This window comes from Orussus abietinus, unplaced genomic scaffold (assembly GCF_000612105.2).
Source record: "Orussus abietinus isolate OABI.00-Male unplaced genomic scaffold, Oabi_2.0 scaffold64, whole genome shotgun sequence".
Taxonomy (NCBI): domain Eukaryota; kingdom Metazoa; phylum Arthropoda; class Insecta; order Hymenoptera; family Orussidae; genus Orussus; species Orussus abietinus.
The window spans coordinates 62476-80827 of record NW_019394435.1 but is presented as its reverse complement, the minus strand read 5'-3'; the positions used below and the strand labels follow the sequence as shown (position 1 = coordinate 80827).

At 45.9% G+C, this 18352-nt stretch overlaps 1 protein-coding gene across 4 annotated transcripts in view; it reads left to right on the top strand.

Annotated features, from left to right (window-relative positions):
* LOC105697568 (protein GDAP2 homolog) overlaps positions 1 to 17985 on the top strand; it is a 41430-nt gene extending 23445 nt beyond the window's left edge. For all 4 annotated transcript variants that reach the window (XM_012420974.2, XM_012420975.2, XM_012420976.2 and 1 more), the window contains exons 8-12: positions 8644 to 8797; positions 12807 to 12946; positions 13150 to 13204; positions 14038 to 14181; positions 14264 to 17985. In XM_012420974.2, coding sequence (XP_012276397.1) covers positions 8644 to 8797; positions 12807 to 12946; positions 13150 to 13204; positions 14038 to 14181; positions 14264 to 14317 — 547 coding nt within the window. In that variant the 3' untranslated portion in view covers positions 14318 to 17985. The remainder of the gene's footprint in view (positions 1 to 8643; positions 8798 to 12806; positions 12947 to 13149; positions 13205 to 14037; positions 14182 to 14263) is intronic.
* Positions 17986 to 18352: the final 367 nt, after the last annotated feature.

Here is an 18352-nt window from a genome sequence, read left to right as displayed (position 1 = left end):
CGGACGGGGGACAATTCTCCTCGATAATCTCCCGGTTCCTTTGCGAGCGCATCTTCTACCTCGATCGGCGCATCCGAGGACATGGGGAAACTCGGCAAGGGGCCAAAATTGACGAGCGTCGCCAAGCAGCTCATTTCCAAAGAGGAGAGGTCAGTTTTCCGTGGATAACCCTCTTCGCATCGATAAGGTCCCGCGAACACGTGGAGAAAAAAAAATGTCTTCACCGAGCAAATCGTTTACTGCACTTAATTCCTTTAAGAAAACGTCAATTTCCAGCTGATTTCCACGTGATTTCGGGCATTAAAATCCACGACTTCCTGAGAGAATAATCCCTCGGGTCCGAGGTACGTTGATATTTCAAAGATTTTATCGATTGAAAAATACTGGTATTTTTCCGCGGGTGATTGACTATCGATTTTCAATTTTTCCGTTTTCGATCCCTCGATCTGACTGTTTTATTTCTCGTCGGTCAAAGAGGTCGCTCGGCATGCAGCAGGATATTCATCAGTGAGTCACTCCTTCGGACGTGAGGTGAACGGATAATGAAAAGTCGGAGATTAATTTTAGATTTTTCTTTCAGAGGAGAAAGGAATGCGAATAAAAGCGTGGCGTCGACGGTTTTCTCCGTTTTTTTTTTTTTTTTTTCACGGCGTCACTTTCTTTCGGTCTCGTCTCGCCAGGTCGTACGCGATGGCGTCCATTCTCCGTGGACGTGTGTGCGTGCCTTGGCGCGCACACACGCGTCTTCCCCCGCCACGTTCGCCGCCAATGTCCAGAGGGGGTACAACGTAAACATAAACGCGTGGTTTCGATGTATACGAGCTTGCAGTCAATCCGCAAGCTCAGTCATCGGCGAGCCGTCGCGAGAGTTCGATACGGTCCTTTGTGGATCGCGAGACAAGCGAAAGCCGAAATTTCGAAGCTCAGACTTTACGCCACACCCTCTCCTAAACCATCTCCAAAATTTTCAAAAGACTCCTAGTCTGTCATTTATCTCGCCGAAAAATTCGCGGGATTTTTACGCTATAAATTTCGAAGCTCAGATTTTACGCCACACCCTCTCCTAAACTATCTCCAAAATTCTGAAAAGACTCCTAGTCTGTCATTAACCTCCTCGCAAAAATTCGCGCAGTTTTTACGCGCGGAATAAGACTCGATCATTCTGCAGTTTTTCGGGAAATCTGGTTCTTGGTCGGCGTGGCCGAAGAGCATGGGAATGATCGGCAAGGAGCCAAAACTGGCGACCATCGCCAAGCAGCTAATGTCCAAAGAGGAAAGGTCAGTGTCGCCTGTACGACTCCTCATTCGAATTGGAAATGAGCGCTTTCGATTTTTAACTATTAGCACCCTTCTTTATCCACGATTTTTCTTTCTTTCTCCCTCCGAATGGCGATTCGAACAAAAGGAAAAAAATCTGTTCCAGAGGAAGCGACTTTAGTGTCAGGCGTTTACGTGAAATAAAAGTAAAGCGTGAGATTGCGTTTTAGTTTTGCATATTTTATGGTCCAGGATGTATTACCGAGGTTCTTGTGAAATTTCGGCCGGTGGAAGACTTGGATTTTCCGAGATCCGAAATCCTTAAGGGGGCTTATTTCGAGATCCAGGCCGAGAGACGCCGGGCGTCGTGACGCCTGCACGTTACGACATTCAAATCCTCGACATAACGTTAAGCCCTCTCCCATCCTAACCTCGTCCGAGCGTGCGAGTGACATTCGCGTTTCATCAAAACGTTTTGCCGTAAATCTCGGTACGCTGCAGGGAGTACTGCGCAAACCGAGCGTACCCGATGTCGAGGTTAAAAAGGCGTGTCGCATTTGGCGAACCGCGAGGCCCTAGAATTCGAAATTGGAGCCTCCCCGGAAATGTCTGCCTCCACTTTCTCGCAGAGTCAAAGACATATCCATAATTGTCGGCTCAGAAGGAAGGTAATTAGTCGTCAGGCCTTCGCGTGTCCAACGCTCTTCCGCAAGAGAAAAACGATTTTCCCGAGTTTTCCTTAAACGTGCCTCGCACTTAAACATCGAGGAAACTTATTTCATTTACGAGACAATCCACGAAAATATTCACGTCGAGATGATTATCGATTAAACGGAGGAATATTAAATAGAAACAAAAAAATGAGATGATTTCACCTGGATGTAATTGTCCAATGTCCTTTATTTGTACGGTGCAAGAGTGTATCGGAAAAATCGATTCTACTTCAGAGAAAGGGGACTCGGGACGATTTTTCTTTGATCGACCTCGCGATATGCAATTCTGCATTAATCCGACATTACATTGCAGCGTTGATAAGACTTGTTAATCTTGCATTGATTATACGGCGGTCGTGAGATGTCTACCAGGACCGAAACCAGTGCAAGCGTAGCTGCAATTTCAATTTGCAATTTTAATCGGCGGCCGACTGCGGACCCTTGCCGGTGCATCGAGAATGCAGCCGGTGTATTCCGTGCAGTTAACAGGTTACGTTTAACCGGATATACATTTCTGCGCAGCGGTGCACGGTACAGCTGAAATACGGGGAAACAACTAATGAAAACCGCTGATGAAACGATAGCTGTCATAAGGCCGGATTTGCATCGGATGAGCGTGCACCAGCAAGTAGAACTGCATCGGACGGATTTAAATGAGAACGTTCTCGCCAGGCTCCCGAGTCGTAATACGACCTGCACCGGCGCGGCTCTTTTGATTGCACTTTTGCATGCGAGTGCTCATTCGGTGTAAATTTGCTCCGAGATGGCGGCTAGTGAAACAAAAAATTCCCATTGAGCGACTTTATTCCCCCAATTTTTTTTTTTTTTGCACTTCGTCCATCAGTGTACATTGATGTATCATAGTGCTGAGCATTAATATTGCTCCATTACCAATTGCTTGGTTTTCATAAAAGCGTTAATGCAGGATTTTGGCGGAGCATTGGGTATAATCGAGATGGCTCCTCCACCATTTCAGAGGCTGGATTTAGGCTGAATAATCCCATCAGTGGTTCGCCCTGAGCTATTTGCGGGCATGCGTGCTTCTGTCGAGGAGCCGGATTAATTCCAGGACCAAAGTTGTCCTGAACTCGGTGCAGCCCCTGGAAATTATCTACGGTTCCGAGTGGGGCCGAGCTTTCGCCAAGTTGCACCGGGCAGAGCGGAGGTTATTCCGAGGTTCAATTTCGGTCGTCCTGAAATCCTAGGAAAGCGAGGTGGTCGCGGGTGGGATGTCAACGTACATCTTCGTACCCCAGGAAAATGTTACAATTTACGGGGGGGTTCGAAGCCCGAAAAACATGGTTGAATTCCCAGTTTTTAGACCGTCTAAAAATGATTTCAAATTTTTCTCCCACTTCGCTGACGTTTCTGGATTTCTTGCGGGGAATTAATGCACTTCCTGAATGATTTGTTTGACATACTCGAGACCTTCCACGGTGCAGGGTAACTCTTGCTGGACTAATTCTCACGTTACTCTCGGAATAAGCATTGTCCGGTTGAGGCACTATCCGATTTCAATTACAAGCATAAAACTGGTTTGATGACTTTACAGGGTTACTCCAAAGCGGGACAGATTTTGAAAAGGACGTAAGCCGACGCAGCTGGCAGATTAATTAATCGTGCATATTTATCTCATTCTAATAATCTCTCTAGGGTACTAAGTATTCCGTCTCGTTTCGTTACTTACGGTATTTTTCCGTTCTCTTAAACAAAATTCGTCAAAGAAATGTCTACATCCTCGCAGAAGGGAAGGTGACTAAAAAAGAAAAAAAAAGGGCCAGCATCCGCACGACTAATTCCACATCTTCGTTTAAAAAAATCCCTACCTCCCACCTGCACTCCAGGACGTAATTTTTCTTCTCCGAGAAAATCCCCCTTTAACCGAGTACTTTCATCCCGGCCGAAAATTCGGCTAAATTTAAGGGAGCGGAAAAAGGACCGTTTTAACGACACAGGACGACAGGCGTCCCGGCGAGATAAAAACGGGCTTAAAAAAACGAGGAATGGAGTCGCGACGCCCCTTAACCCACCCCAGATTAGATTTGCCATTTCTTTCTCCACTCCTTCATAGAAGAAAAAAGAAATCCCCCTTTCTGCCTACACCTCACAACGCAGTTCTTCCTCTCCGAAAAACCCTAAGACCTACTCCCACCCTGGGGAAAAAAGAAACTCCATCGAACCAAAGGAACATTTCTGTGAATAATTCCGAGAAAATATCTCGTTAACTGAAATAGTTACTTCTCTCGAACGAACCTCGAGTAAACCGAAAGCAACGTCTCCTTGGAATCACGAGAATTTATTTCGGTTTGTCTAAGTCGTCGAGTAATTATTTTAATTAAATTATTCATTGAATTAGCGGAATATTTCATTGGTACCTCTTTGGTTCAGTGAATATCGTTATCTCTGGGCTTTAATTGGGGACATTGCGCTCGAATATTCGGCGAAACTTCAAGGATAAAGGATTTTCGTACCGGGCGAAAATTTCGAGAGGCGCTTTTTAACGGCGCAGTGCGACAAGCGTCTCGGCTCGGTGGAAACGGGCTTAAAAAGGCGACGACTGGCGTCGCTCGGCTCCTTGACTGGAGCAGGCGCCGTGGCCCCTGTCGGACTGAGCGCACGGCCTCACCACTGCGAACTCTAGGCTCTCTCGAGCCCGAACCTACCGGCAGGTTTCAGTCGGCCGTGAGCTATTCGCGAGCGAGCACCGCGAAGCCCCGACCTCGCGACTCGGCCCCAGGAGCCACAAGGATCCGGAATCGCCTCGCCGTTAGGAGCGCTCCTCCTTAAGGTCGAACCTCGGCTTCGATCGACTCGGAGTGTCAAGGCGAAGCCTCAACCTTCCGTAAAGCCGGCCGTAAGACGCACTTTTGTTTGGATACGCTAGCTCGCAGGGAAGACTCGACCGACCCCCCGCAGGAGGGTCCGAGAGAATGGTCATGATCGACATGGTGGATGTGATCGATGACGAGGATCGGTGGGTATTCCGGAAAACCGAGGAAATCGAAATCGTCGAGCGCGCGGAAAGATATTCGACCGAGTCGGTACTTTCCGTTCGGCCGATCAATAATTATGGAATATCGTTATTACATATTCGGGCAACGTGACAAGATCCTTTGATTGGCAACTTTCGGTGGATCACGTTCGAATAATTCGGCGGATTTGGGTGGAATGTCCGGGTTCTTTCCTGAAGTACCCTCTAAAATTAACAAACGAATTTGGACAATGAATATGTATATGTGTATATATTTTTTTTTCTCCAGGGATTATTACTCGGTTGGTAACCTACGGCGACCTCGTCGTGGAATGGTGCCGTGCCATTGGCAACCCGAGGACCTCGTTCGCGTCCTTTGGGGTGGATTTAATTACCGGGTGGTTTTATGAGTGATGTAATTTTACTTTTAAAGATAATTATCTCCGTGGTACGCGACTCGCGGATGGCGGAGTGTCGCGGGACGGCTACGAAAAATAACGATAAATCATTCGGGTGGTTACCGTGGATTTCTCGGACGGAGGTAACGGAGACATCACGAGGTTGTTTTATTTCGACAGGTGTAATGGGCGATGTTGCACGGTGTCACTTTGCCGTCAACCTTTCCGAGCTGTGCTCGGGGGTGGAGGATGAAAAATGGTCTCGTAATCTTTCTTAACTTTTTTTTTTTTTTTTTTCATTTTGTCTACTTTCCTAGATATATCCTTGCGACTCTCTGTCCACTAGAGGCGTTCAAACTTCAAGTCCTATCCGAGATATCCGATATCAGTTTTTCTTTTCGCCCGTTTTTTCTTTCGTTTTTTTTTCCGAGTCTTCCCGCACATGCGTGGATGACGTTGTGTGCACATGGGCCGAGCCGGCAGACGTCAGAACGGGACGGCGTTATCAACGTCACATGTGTGCCTCTGCATCGATTGTGTGTCGCGTCTCGTGTATAGATTCGCGATACGCATACGCGCGTTTCCCAAGAGACCGACGTAATGTCGATAATGTGCCGGTGTCTCGCGGTTAGAATCGCGATCACTTTCCACGTGTCGCGTAGTTCACTTTGCGAGCACACTCGGTGCATAAACCAGGCATGCGGATGCACATGCACGATCCAGATAGCTGTCAAAAGCCGAGCACGTGACTAGCTAATGAAACGGCTTAATACATAGAGAAGAGGAGTAACATTGTTCCGAAACTACTATCAAGCTTCATGGCCGAGTGGAGACGCCGCGAGAAAAGTCATTTTACTGCTCGGTTGAATTATTTTCAAAATTCATATCAATTTCATCCCGTCAAAAGGGAGGTCATTTTATTTTATTCCATGTTCATTTTGCGTTTGAATTTACCAAAGTACATATTCTGTATATACTTATTTTACTATTTGTTTTTCACGTTGAACGATGGCGCCGTGCCTATTGTCATTCCTCCGGTTCACGACTAAAGGCACTCGGTTGCACTTGGCGGGTAGCTCTACCTTGTATTGTTATTTGTTGACTTTGGTGCAAGAACTTGAGATTCATGACCGGGTAGTGAATCAATCCCCCCTTCCACTGGAATTAAATTCTAATTTCGGAAGAGTCAAACGTCACCTTATTCGCTGAGCGATGAAGCTCATTTTTCCGTGACATAGACTCGGAAATATCGGCTTTATCGCAGAGACAATAAGATACGTTCTGCAATACCTCTTATTAAAGCATTTATTTATTTATCTATAGCAATGGAGAGGCAACGGGCTCTAAAATAGCACCTCAACCGTTCACGTTTAGTTTCGTTTATTTCATTTGTTCTTTCTATTTGGAAAGGGGTATTTCGCAAATGCCACTCGACTTTGTGGCCGTCCTATTTCCGGGGCGACACGTCGAGGGTGTCGTGACCAATCTCTAACGTCACTTTACGAGGAACACGTGTGAATTTCTCGAGGAGGCGAATTGCGGATTCTCCGCGTGGCGGAATGCAAAGATCGTGCTCTTGACCCAAAATCGAGACTCGACATTGGCACGGTTTGTCCCCTCGGTTTCTTTCGAGAAGACGTGACGCGGACCCGAGCGAATCGCCAGAGTAACACCGTCATGGACTGATCTCGTGGGCGGGATCGTTTAATCAGTTTTAATTTTCAACGAGGAAAAAAATACAGGTACGGGTGCAAAACGAGGATAGAGGCGACGAAGAAGGCGCGTCGAGTCGCCATAAACAATCGGTACGTGTAGATGGTCCCCAACAAGAGACGTGTTTATCCTCGCGAACGTGCGTCCAAGACTCCCGAAGAGGCCAACTAAGTCTCTAAATATTTGCCGGACGCGGAAACGTCCTCCCGCAAAGGACGAAATAACAGAATCGAGGGTAAAATGACCCATTCCTTTGTCACGGTGCGGTCTAGATGTCGGGTACGCGCAATGCGACGCTGATAGGCACTCTTGAACGACCACTATATTCGCGAGCGCGACAGACCGTCCATTCTTCCATGGCCTGGGAGGATGATGGAGAGGTATCGGGTAATTGCAAAATTATCCCGACGCCGGTGAGCCGTGGGTTAACGGCTAGGTAGAGGTTTTCGCACTCTCGTGGGAATTTTATCGACGAGACTCAACTTTTTGAGGACGCTTAAGGACGACACGCGGCGTAGGGCCTATCGATTTCCCCCATTTTCTCCTGGCAGACGGCCTATCCTGGCGACGTTTCCTCGACCGGTCAAAGCCCATTGGCTCGTATAAGGGAAATCGATCGCCTCTAATCGCGGGCCCGAACAAATTGGAAGAGCTCCGGGGTTTACCAGGAGCCAGGGTTAGGGTAGAACCGAGGGTGAAACGAGGGTGGAACAAGGAAGGAACCGAGGGTGGAACCACCGATCGACCCGTGTTTTACACCGCAAGGGACCTCTGTGCCCGCTTTCACGTAAACATCGACAATTGCGCACTCGACATTATTAGAGATCTAAAATTACGGGCGACCGTGACGCGAATAACGAGACCTTCCGAGACACTCCGGGAGTATGTCTCTCCTCGCCTTTCGGCTCCTCGCGGTTCCTCCTCCTTGTAAAACCCGCCCATTGACGTCTACGCTAAGAAATTCCCCTTCCTCATTCGAGCCGATCAGCTGATGCTTCCTACGAGCGCGCGAGAAGGCACTCGCGAATTACTCGCGCCGCGTTGGATTCGAGCGTCCAGTCATCGCAGCCCTAAATTTAAATCGCCTTTGAATTACAAAGTACGGTTCAACGCCATTTATGGTTAATTACCATGTCTACGGAATTTCTGCCGTTTGGAGAAAATTGGAAAAGGCAAGGTTCCTGAGTTCGTTCTGGGGAGAACGGAACCTGGTCGGGATTTAATCCCTCGTGACTGGTAGCGTTTCACCTACCGGAGAGGTGGATGCGGAGGAACTTTTCGTATCCCTGGAAAATTGTTGGTTTACCGAGGGTTTTTCTTCAAGGGTGGTACAAAGCTCACCGCGGCTTGGGTATAATAACTTTTCCAATATCCGCCCGCCGTGAGCTCACCCTTTCAGCGTCCCCTTGGGCGAGCTTCTCGCTTGGAAAAGTATTCCGGAAAACCCCAGCGTGTGTCCCTGGCTTGTCGCCGGTCGGACTCGGTTAATGGAAACTACGGAGGTGCTTGAAAATATTTTTCCTAATTTTCGCCGCCCGTTTATCATTGTTTTTTTTTCTTTCTTTCCTCATGAAGCTCTGATTTGTGACAGGTACGAGAGGTTGCTGAGGAGAGCAAAGACGGAGGACCTGTCGGAGGTGTCGGGGATCGGGTGCCTCTATCAGAAAGGGGTGGATCGTCAGGGCAGACCGGTGGTGATCTTCGTTGGAAAATGGTTCCCTGCTAATGAAATCAATCTCGACAAGGTGAGCGGCGACGATAAATTTTCAGTAAAAACTCCCGAAACTGCGAGATCCCTCCCCACCGTCCCTGCCTTTGTCCCGATCGCTCGAATGGGTACAAAATTGAACGGAGAGATTTTTGAAAAAAAAAACACTGCCGGACCAGCCCCGAAACGAGTCCAATAACTCACGCGACTCCCATCGAGCGTACGCTCCGGCATTTTTATGCGATAAATATTTTTTGACGGCTCGCTGCACTTCGGCTCTCTCGATTGCATAAACGAGAAGTTATGCAAGTGAGAACTTTCTGAAACGTCCCGGAACTCCGTTGGCATGTCAAATTTCGCTCACGAATGCTGACCGAGCACCAGGGAAATCGCAGGCGACCCACGTGGGGTTACCGCGTAATTGCAATTTCCGATGACACGTGCCGAGGCTGATTCGTATCGACCTGCGAATGTCATGCGGAACTGTCATTAAAAGGGATATTAATTATTATGCCAAATCATCCGCGAATATCGTCACGGAGGAAACCCTCCCCGTATTTGCGAGATCCCCGGCGAGAAATTTGCAAATACGCCACCAGGGATTAACATTGACGGACGTATTAATTATTCCGGAATCATCCGGGAATGGAATCACTGAGGATATTTCCTCCCTGTATGCAAAATTCACAGGGAGAGAATTGCATCGCGATTTCGTGGCCTGACCTCGAAGAAAGGGTTAACTGTTGGGGATGTGCGAGTTATCGCGGCAGGTCGATATTTCACTTACCGAAATAGACTTAACATCATTCGATTCACGTGGAGAGGCCAAAGGCGTTTTCGCGAGTCCTGGTTTCCCCTTTTCGGGTCTTTTGACATCGTTTCGGTTTAACGAACTGCACCGAGCTGAAAGCCTGAAGTTCAAGGCCCCACGTACTCTGGTACTGACACTTTAAAGGCACCCGAAACTTTCGACTTCCCTTCTTTTCACTTTCTTCTCCCCTTCGAAGCTGGGTACATTCATAGAAAAAATTGACATGGAAGTTTTGGATTTATTGGAAAAATAATTCACGGTAACGTGGGGGCGAGGTAAAATCGATTGACGGTAAAATGTATTCGTTTCGGGAAAGCTGTATGTTCAATCCTTTTTTATTTTTTTTTTATTTTCTTTTCTTTAACTGTCCAGCCTCGACAGGTTGTATGTCACCTGACGGTTGGTGTCGTCGGCATTGCGAAACTATTCCCTTTTGACGTCGACGACACGATTATGTTTAACGAACCGTGCCAAGCTAAAGAGAGCGATATTCAAGATCATTCACACAAGTCGTTGCTTCCCCGAGGCCGACGATAAACGAGGAGTTTCTGAATTAAACGTTGATTCAACTAATCCTGAATGGGTCGCGAGACGAGCTAACGACTTGTTAAAAATCGTCCAAAACATGATCGATACATCCAAGCCGCTGGAATTTGTTCAGTAAGGGAGCGTCATTTCCTTGACGATCGCGAAGAATTGTACGTCACCCGGGGGATATTTTCCTTTTCTAAAATTCCCGCCACGTTTCTTTGACGTTACCGCGGAGAAAAACGGGCGACTCTGAGTTTGCACTCGACTCGAAAAGAAAAATTCCCCCCCTTTCGACCTACTTCAGAGAACCTTTTTCTCCGGCTTCTCTCTGCCTCGGTTTTGACCCCTCCACCGCGGTTTCGCCGAAAACGTCATTTTCCCTGGAAATCCTCACATTTTCTACGACTACACGAGTAAAGGTGAACTATTCTATTCCGTGTCGATGTAAAAAAAAGCTAAGAAAATTAGGCCGACGTTCGTCGAATGTAGACCAAGAACGACTTTCGATCGATAGCGATCTCGGTTTCGCCCGTCGGCGAGATCAATTCTTAGGGTCCCTCTCTCGGTCGGATTTACTGACGAGAGAAAGAAGGTTAACGCCGGGACGGCAACCTCGTCCCAGTAAACTTTTTTAAGGCATGCGGTATCACGGATCTTTGCTCGCCTTATAATCGGCCAATCGGTGTCCTCAAATTCCCGGGAGAAATTGCGGCTCGATTAACTCCGGTCAATCGACAGGACGCGGTTTCGAGCAGGAATCCGGAGGCCTCTTTGACACCCCTAAGGCTATTCTTGACGACACGCACTTGCCGCTAAATTAGGTCAATGGAGAATTCATTCGCCTTTGGGGCGGCCGGGATGAATTTTTTTTAACGGCCTCTAGATACTAATCTCGGATATTTGCGATCGATCTCTAGTCGTACACCTCGGCCTGCACCTACGACGGAAATAAACTCCAGGGGTATGTGTAAACCGGGTGAAACTAACCCCCCGTCGCCACCCCTAATGTTATACCCGTGACGTTATATCAGCGACACGCGACTCCACTTTCCGCGAAGCCCGATAATTGGAGCGCTCGTTGAAAATTTTCGAAATGGCCCGCGAGACGCTTTTCACGCCATTTCCCGCCTAGCCTCGACACGAGAGATGCGACTTTTATTCGGACCCACTTTTTCCTCCACTTTGTATTACATATTTTATACGCTTTAAAATGATGTTACCTCAAATTATTAATTCTACGGTTGGACTTGAAATGATATACCTTTCTCAGGACATAAACCGCGGTTATTCGATGATACCGAGCATACGTGCTGACTCAGAAATTGTCCGACAAATGGGAATACGCGAAGAGTTGACATTTCCTCCGTTCACGATTAAAAAACTTAAAATAGAGGAAGTCGCTCCAGGCCCGTCCACTTTGTTGAAAGAGCTCACACTCGGAAGCATTACTATAGGAAATCGAACCTTGTACGGAACGAGGTGCCATGAGTCATGAGATATAGTCATACTCGTTGCATACTCGTCTCGTTTTTCTCCTTTTTTTTTCTTCTTCCATAATTTTCTGTGACAGTAACCGATACGTCATCATTTGCATGAAGCACGGTCAAAGAGAGCTCATCGTAGCGGGGAGTTTAATGTAAATTTAACAGCTCGTGAAAAGGCAGCCGAAAATGGAGCATTTCTCGAGCGACGTTTCCGACGACGTGGGCCGCTTGAAAATTTCCGCAAAGCGGAGAAGTAACGGCGCTAATTAGACAGCTATCGCGGACAATCCGCGATAATGCTCTCGCGCTATAAATGACTCCGAACAAGGTCGCATGTCGCTGGTACGCTCACGTTAGGCGATGCGTAAGACCGATCTTGATCTTGCTGGAAGGTGAACGATTCCATCAGCGATCTATCGAGATCCGAAGTGCGCCTATAACGTTGCGTATGTCTCTCGTTGCAGACCGCGGAATTGCACCTGACGACGCGTTTCTGAATCACGATAGTTATTACCCGTCATTGCGTAATAGCGGAAACGTAGCGAGAAATGACGTGTCGGATTGCAAGGCACGGGCGTGAATTGAATAAGAAAATTTCAGCGTGATAAGGGTCTTCGGGTGACTGTTGTCAAATTTCACTGCATATCCCTGATTACGAGGTATCGGTGGGAATTATGTAAAAATAAAACGTTAAGTAACTGCGAAATTGTATCTTGATTATTTAGACCGGAGATAGAGTGGGGGAGATCTCGAAAAAATGTCGGGAAAATCGGATTTCTTTATTTTTATTTTATTTATTTTTTTATTTTGTCTACGGAGTATGTACAATCTAGGCGCGCCTCGGAATTGATTTCCCCTGGCATTAAAAGGAGCCCTTGTCGGACGACCCCGATTGAAAATTAAATAAATCTGGGTTAGGGTACACTCGTAAGACCTCACGTACGTACTGCATACTCGTATAGTACGTTTGGAGAGAGAGAAAAAGCGGAGAGGAAGGCCCCGAGAATGGTAACCCTCTCGCAACCCTTCGGTCATCGATTGGCTCTAAAAGAGTGCGCCCCGGAGGTACACACCCTCGCCTTTGCACGCCCTCTCCTATCTCGAGGGGTGAATTCCGTACCCCTACGAAAATTGACGAGGGGACAATTTTCCAAAGGCTACGTCGAGGGGAAAATCGCGAAAGCTAAAGTCCAGTCCACTAAGCACGGCTCTCCTTTCAGGCCTTATTATACCTGATCCAGTTGCTGGATCCGATCGTCAAGGGTGACTATGTGATCGCCTATTTTCACACCCTGACGACTAGCAACAACTACCCCAGCTTACACTGGCTCAGGGAGGTCTACAACGTGCTTCCTTATAAGTAAGTTTGTCACCCCGTCGAACTCTGTTTTTCATTGTTTCTTCATAAAGTAGAATTAACGAGCCGAGAAAAAAAAAAGAATCCATTTACACCGAAAGGGAGGAAATTATTCGATAAGCCATTCTATTTTCACGAGATAAAGAAATAACCCGTGGTCTCGAAAGGCGGGGGAAAATATCTCACCCTTCTTCGTGTCGTTCCAGATATAAGAAGAACCTGAAACATTTCTACATCGTTCATCCCACATTCTGGACCAAGGTACGTAAACGCCAGTTTTCTCATTTTTCTTTCCCTGGTCGAAGAGGAAAAGGCAGCTTGAGACGTGCCTCGTCCTCCTTTTTTTTCTTAATTCGTTTTTTCTTTTTTGCTACCGAATTACATCGGCCCGGGCGTGGTTCATTTATTCATCATTCATTACTTTCTTTTTTTAACACCGCTCGTTTGCAGACTTTGTAGAGCTCAGAGGAGTTCTTCGAGTTTGCTATCGAAATAGTTATCGGAACTTCTTAAGCGTTTTACTCATCGTGTAAGGTTTTCGAAGTAGATCGTGCCGATCAGTTAGTCCCGAGTAATAAAGCGCGATTATACAACGAGTTTTTCGCCATCGTTATTTTCGCTCGGTAATTACTAATTGGTTAATTGCCGGCACAATGGCGCTGCCAGATGTTCTCTTATCTGGCGTCTAATGTCGGTGGCATCGTCTTGCATTGTGACGGGAACTTATCGAATTACGCGTTTTAGAAGGACACCGCGTGATTTTCTCATAACGCAAGACCGGGACCTTCAACTTGCACGGAACTAATTGCCGACGAGAAACTGCATGCCCGAGTCTCGGTACTTCCACCTGCCACTATTAAAACTTACCTAAAACTTATCGCAAACCTGGTGAAAAATTAACTTCTCGCCGATCTAAACGAATTGACAAATTTGCATTTAATGCCACGGTCGAAAAAAAAAATGAAAATCGAGAGAAGATTCTACATTTTATTAATCACGGCGTTTACTATTGAGATCGTTTCTTTCCATCGATTTAAAATCAAGAAAATATACAATTATTGACAATTATTTAATGTTTCTTCAATTTAATGCAGATGATGACTTGGTGGTTCACGACATTCATGGCACCTGCGATCAAGCAGAAGGTCCACAATTTACCTGGGGTGGAGTACCTCTATGAAGTCATGTCACCTGATCAATTGGAAATCCCGGCGTACATCACGGAATACGACATGACGGTATGTCGTACAGAATGATTAATAATTCGTATGTAATATGTAGCAACTATTGGTTAACGCGTCAACCTTTTCATATCTATAGATAAATGGTCTGAGGTATTACCAGCCAGAGCAGTATCCGCAAAATTCGACGTAACTGGAAGAGGACGAGGACAGGAGAGGAGGTCCGAAAATCATCTTCACAACTTCGCAGCTTCTCTCGACGTCGCCGTGTCGAATATTATATCCATAAACGATCGCGAAGTATTCGATTGCCAGTAAGCCAAAGCATACACGGCCGTAAATAAAGTAGATGCCAACCAAAAAGTGGTTCCGATGCAGCTACATCGCTGGTTAAAGATGAGTCCACGGTGCTTGAATCGCCGAAAGGACCTCGGCAACTCGTCAGTAGAAAAGAAAGAAAAAGAAAAAGAAAAGTGTATTTCGAGCTTGACAGAGCCGTTCCGAAGAAGGATCTATCGATCCCAGGTCAATGGAGAAAAATCAGTAGACCCCAATCAATCGTCCCCAGACCTCGTCGCATGGTGTTCAACGGCTTAAGAAAAAGAAAATAAATCATATTTAACGGCAGCGAGCGCGATGCTTCTTCCTCAGATACGTACTTGGATATTTTATGATTTGACGTTAATTAATTTGGACATGTACAGTACATTGGAGAGCGAGAGGAAAGGTAGTCTCGGCCGCAAGGTCGAGATTAGTAACGTGCCGGTTGTTTCGAGCAGTTGTACAGTACTAGATAAATCATCCATAATCAATATGTGATACTTGCTAAGGTGTTTCTACGGATTATTGTATAGAATGATTTTTTGCGAGGGTTGCAATTCGACTATTTTATTCCGTCGACGCGTTTTTAGTAGATTACGTAGGTTTGCGGAGAAGCATTTCGCTGATGCACGGATTCTATATAGATTCGTGCCCTTCTCCGATGTAGTTATATATATACACACATATATAAATATAGTTCAGTCTTTTGTGCGAGGGAAAAAAAAATGATCGTTTAAACCAAAAGTATGTATGTACTCCCCGCCAGTGCAAACGTTGCGCCCGTGTAAAGTAGTTACGTAAGTAAATACCGCCATTGACGACACGAATTTAGATTTGTAAAATTAGCGCGTTACCCGCAAGACGGCTTGGACGGCCGAAGAAAAATTATTGTTCGATCCCTTTGAGGGGAGCCGGCACGTAATCTCGGGAATCGTCCGATAATCGCTTGATGAAAAACCATTGGCTGCCAAAACACCAATAATCAGTATTTCGACGCGTAGAGTCGAATCGGTCATCGCACTCGCCGCGACTGACCTTACGTTGTTAGTACCTAATTATTATCGAAATGGCGAATCCTACTCCTCTGTACATAGTATACATATACATACATCCTCGATAATATGTTCAGCGTGTATCGCGTGGGCCGAGTTTTCTACTGGTAGAGAATGGGACTGCTACGGGCAGAAACGAGAAATAACGTTGAGATTTAGTGTTTTCTGGTATCTCATAAATAATCGGCAGAACAACCAGTTTACTTGAATTTAGAATAATTGAGGTATCAACATTAGGTGTAAGGGAACGTTCTGTCGTTTTTAACAAGTACACTTCTATGCGTCTAAAAACGACAGAATTTTCCCTTACACCTAATATTCCATTGAATATCACGAAGTATTAATGTTCGAGACATTTCATTTAAATGAGAATTTTTTTGTTGTCACTGAGAATATTTTCCACGATATTAATAATCTTGGAGCGAAAAGAAACGGTACCAGAAACAAAAAAAAAACAGACTTTAGAATCACATTACTCGTGCATAACGTTGATCTCACTTTTTACCATTGGCATGCTCCCTCCACGTCTACGCGTACGTCGGCGGATAATATATAGATAACACGCGTTAAGTTTTAAGCCCAATAGCTTTTAGACTATCGATCGGAAGCGAGTACGGAGACCGAAGGAAAACGAGAGAATCGGTGAACACGAGGGAAGAGAGCCGAGTAGAGTGTGGGGCCTCGGCGCCCGAAAGATCCAATCACTTACTCTTATTTTCCTATCGACTGTTATTAGATTGTCTACTCGAATGTTGTATATCGATATTTTACTATGTGACTTTCTTAAACGTTATATCGAGGACGCGTCGAAACGTATTTTGCGGATAACAGATGAAATTCTAACCGACTAGTTGGACAGAGCGACTGGTTTCTCACAGACGTCCCGCGTAGCCGATCAGCTGATCGACCGGTCAGTTAATCCGCCGATCAGCTGATCGATCGATCACCGTCGCATCATCGTAGTCGCCCGTTGCCGCTCGTCGTTCTTCTTCCTCGTTATTTCCTGAACGAGAAGATATTATTATAATATATACTTGAAAGAAAAAAAAAAGTAACTAAACTAATTACCGACACGAATGACCGCGTTAAGTTTTACTCTCGTTTGAGGAAAGTGCGACGAAGGACCAATTGCCGCGGACGTTCGCGAGCTACACCTAGGATAGGTAAAGCAATAAATTTAAGAGCTTCGCTACGACGTATTCCTAGACGATAATTGTTGTTAAAAGGAACGGTTTTAGCGCTTTAAATCGTACACCAGTTGAATCCATTTGTCATACCTGACATTCGCCTTCGAGGAGGAGATCGCACGTCCAGCTCCGACGAGCGAATCGCTTTGGTGTACGATCGAGTCACCCTTTTAAAATCTGGACTTAAAGACGCGCTCTTCTTGGACGATGCTCCGATGAACAAAAGGGGTTATTAGGAGTAATTATCTAATTATGGCAAAATAATCGGTATCGAGCACTTCGTCGAAGAAGAATGGGTTGTCATTCATTGCGTTCCCAAAGGAACGAATTGTTCGATCGTGTGAAGGACGTAATTGGACAAGTTCGCCGAAGAACCTGTACAATCTTCGTATGTTCCATTTCTTTTATCAAATGTTCCAAGGTACGCGTGCGTATGACCCGTTCGTGACATCGTTCAGTTTCCATCGCCTCCAGACAATCGGAGTCTTCTTCGAAATTCCATTAACTCGCGTCGATTTATTATTATAATTTTAACCAGTTTTATTTTTATTTTTTTGGTAAAACCTGCAATAAAAACGTCGTTTTTGTACAACCCCTTCCGTCAACTAAGTCGCGGTTCCGCTTTTCCCTTAAATTCCTCGGAAAGAGGCGAGAACGGGACTTAGCGTATGTAAACGACGATTGAACGATGTTATTTATTTATTGTTCTCCTTTTTTACCGAAACAATATGTCGCTGGTCGACGCCATTCCTGGAGACTATTTTACGTGTTAACGAGGCCACTTCGGTGCGTCAGCTGAGATCGCTCCAGACCGACGAAATCTCCCCTGTCAGCCTTATCAATCTTATCATTAAATCTCGGATCAATTCCAACCGCAGAATTTCTCACCTTCACTTTGTTAACACGCATCGAGGAACTGGAAACCCTCGACTGAAAGAGCATTTGACGCAAAAATGTTAATCTCTTGTCTCGTCGACAATATGACGCTCGGTCGTAGGTTTCAGATTCGCCCGAAATGGGGGTAGCGAATTGTTGTAGATAAGTTTTTGTTCGGGCGACATTAAACGCGAATCTCGTGACAGGGCTATGCCGAGATAACAAAAGACCTGCGACGAAATCGCGAGGTACGTGGGATTATTTTGTATTCGCCTAATATTAACTCGCGCACGCCGCCACGAGATCCGCGGGATGGAAATCGAGATCGAGAGATACATTGTTCGTTGACATTATTAATATTATCATTATTATGATTATAGATATTATAGCGCGGTGAGCGCGGTCATTAAACGCCGATTATTCTAGCCTAAGGTCTCCATGTCTCTGCCGATACTCAAATTCCCTTTCAAGTGATTCCTTGACTGTCCTGAGTACAAGAGTGCATTGCAAATAATAGCTGCATCTTTTTGTACAACTCTTCTTTTAGATTTATTTAATGGTCCATATCAATCTATGGAGGATTTGGAGCATTGGCCACTCGACGCTTCGGTCACTCTGTATTTTGACCATTCGACATTGTGGCCGTTTGGTATTTTAACCATTTGGCATACTCATCTGCTCGGTGGAGAAAACATTACGTAAACGGATGTGCAGTCAACCTAGTTGGTGAAAGCAAAACACGTGTAAACGAGATTGAGTTTGGAAAGGAAACAGTTTCGGGACTAATTGTGC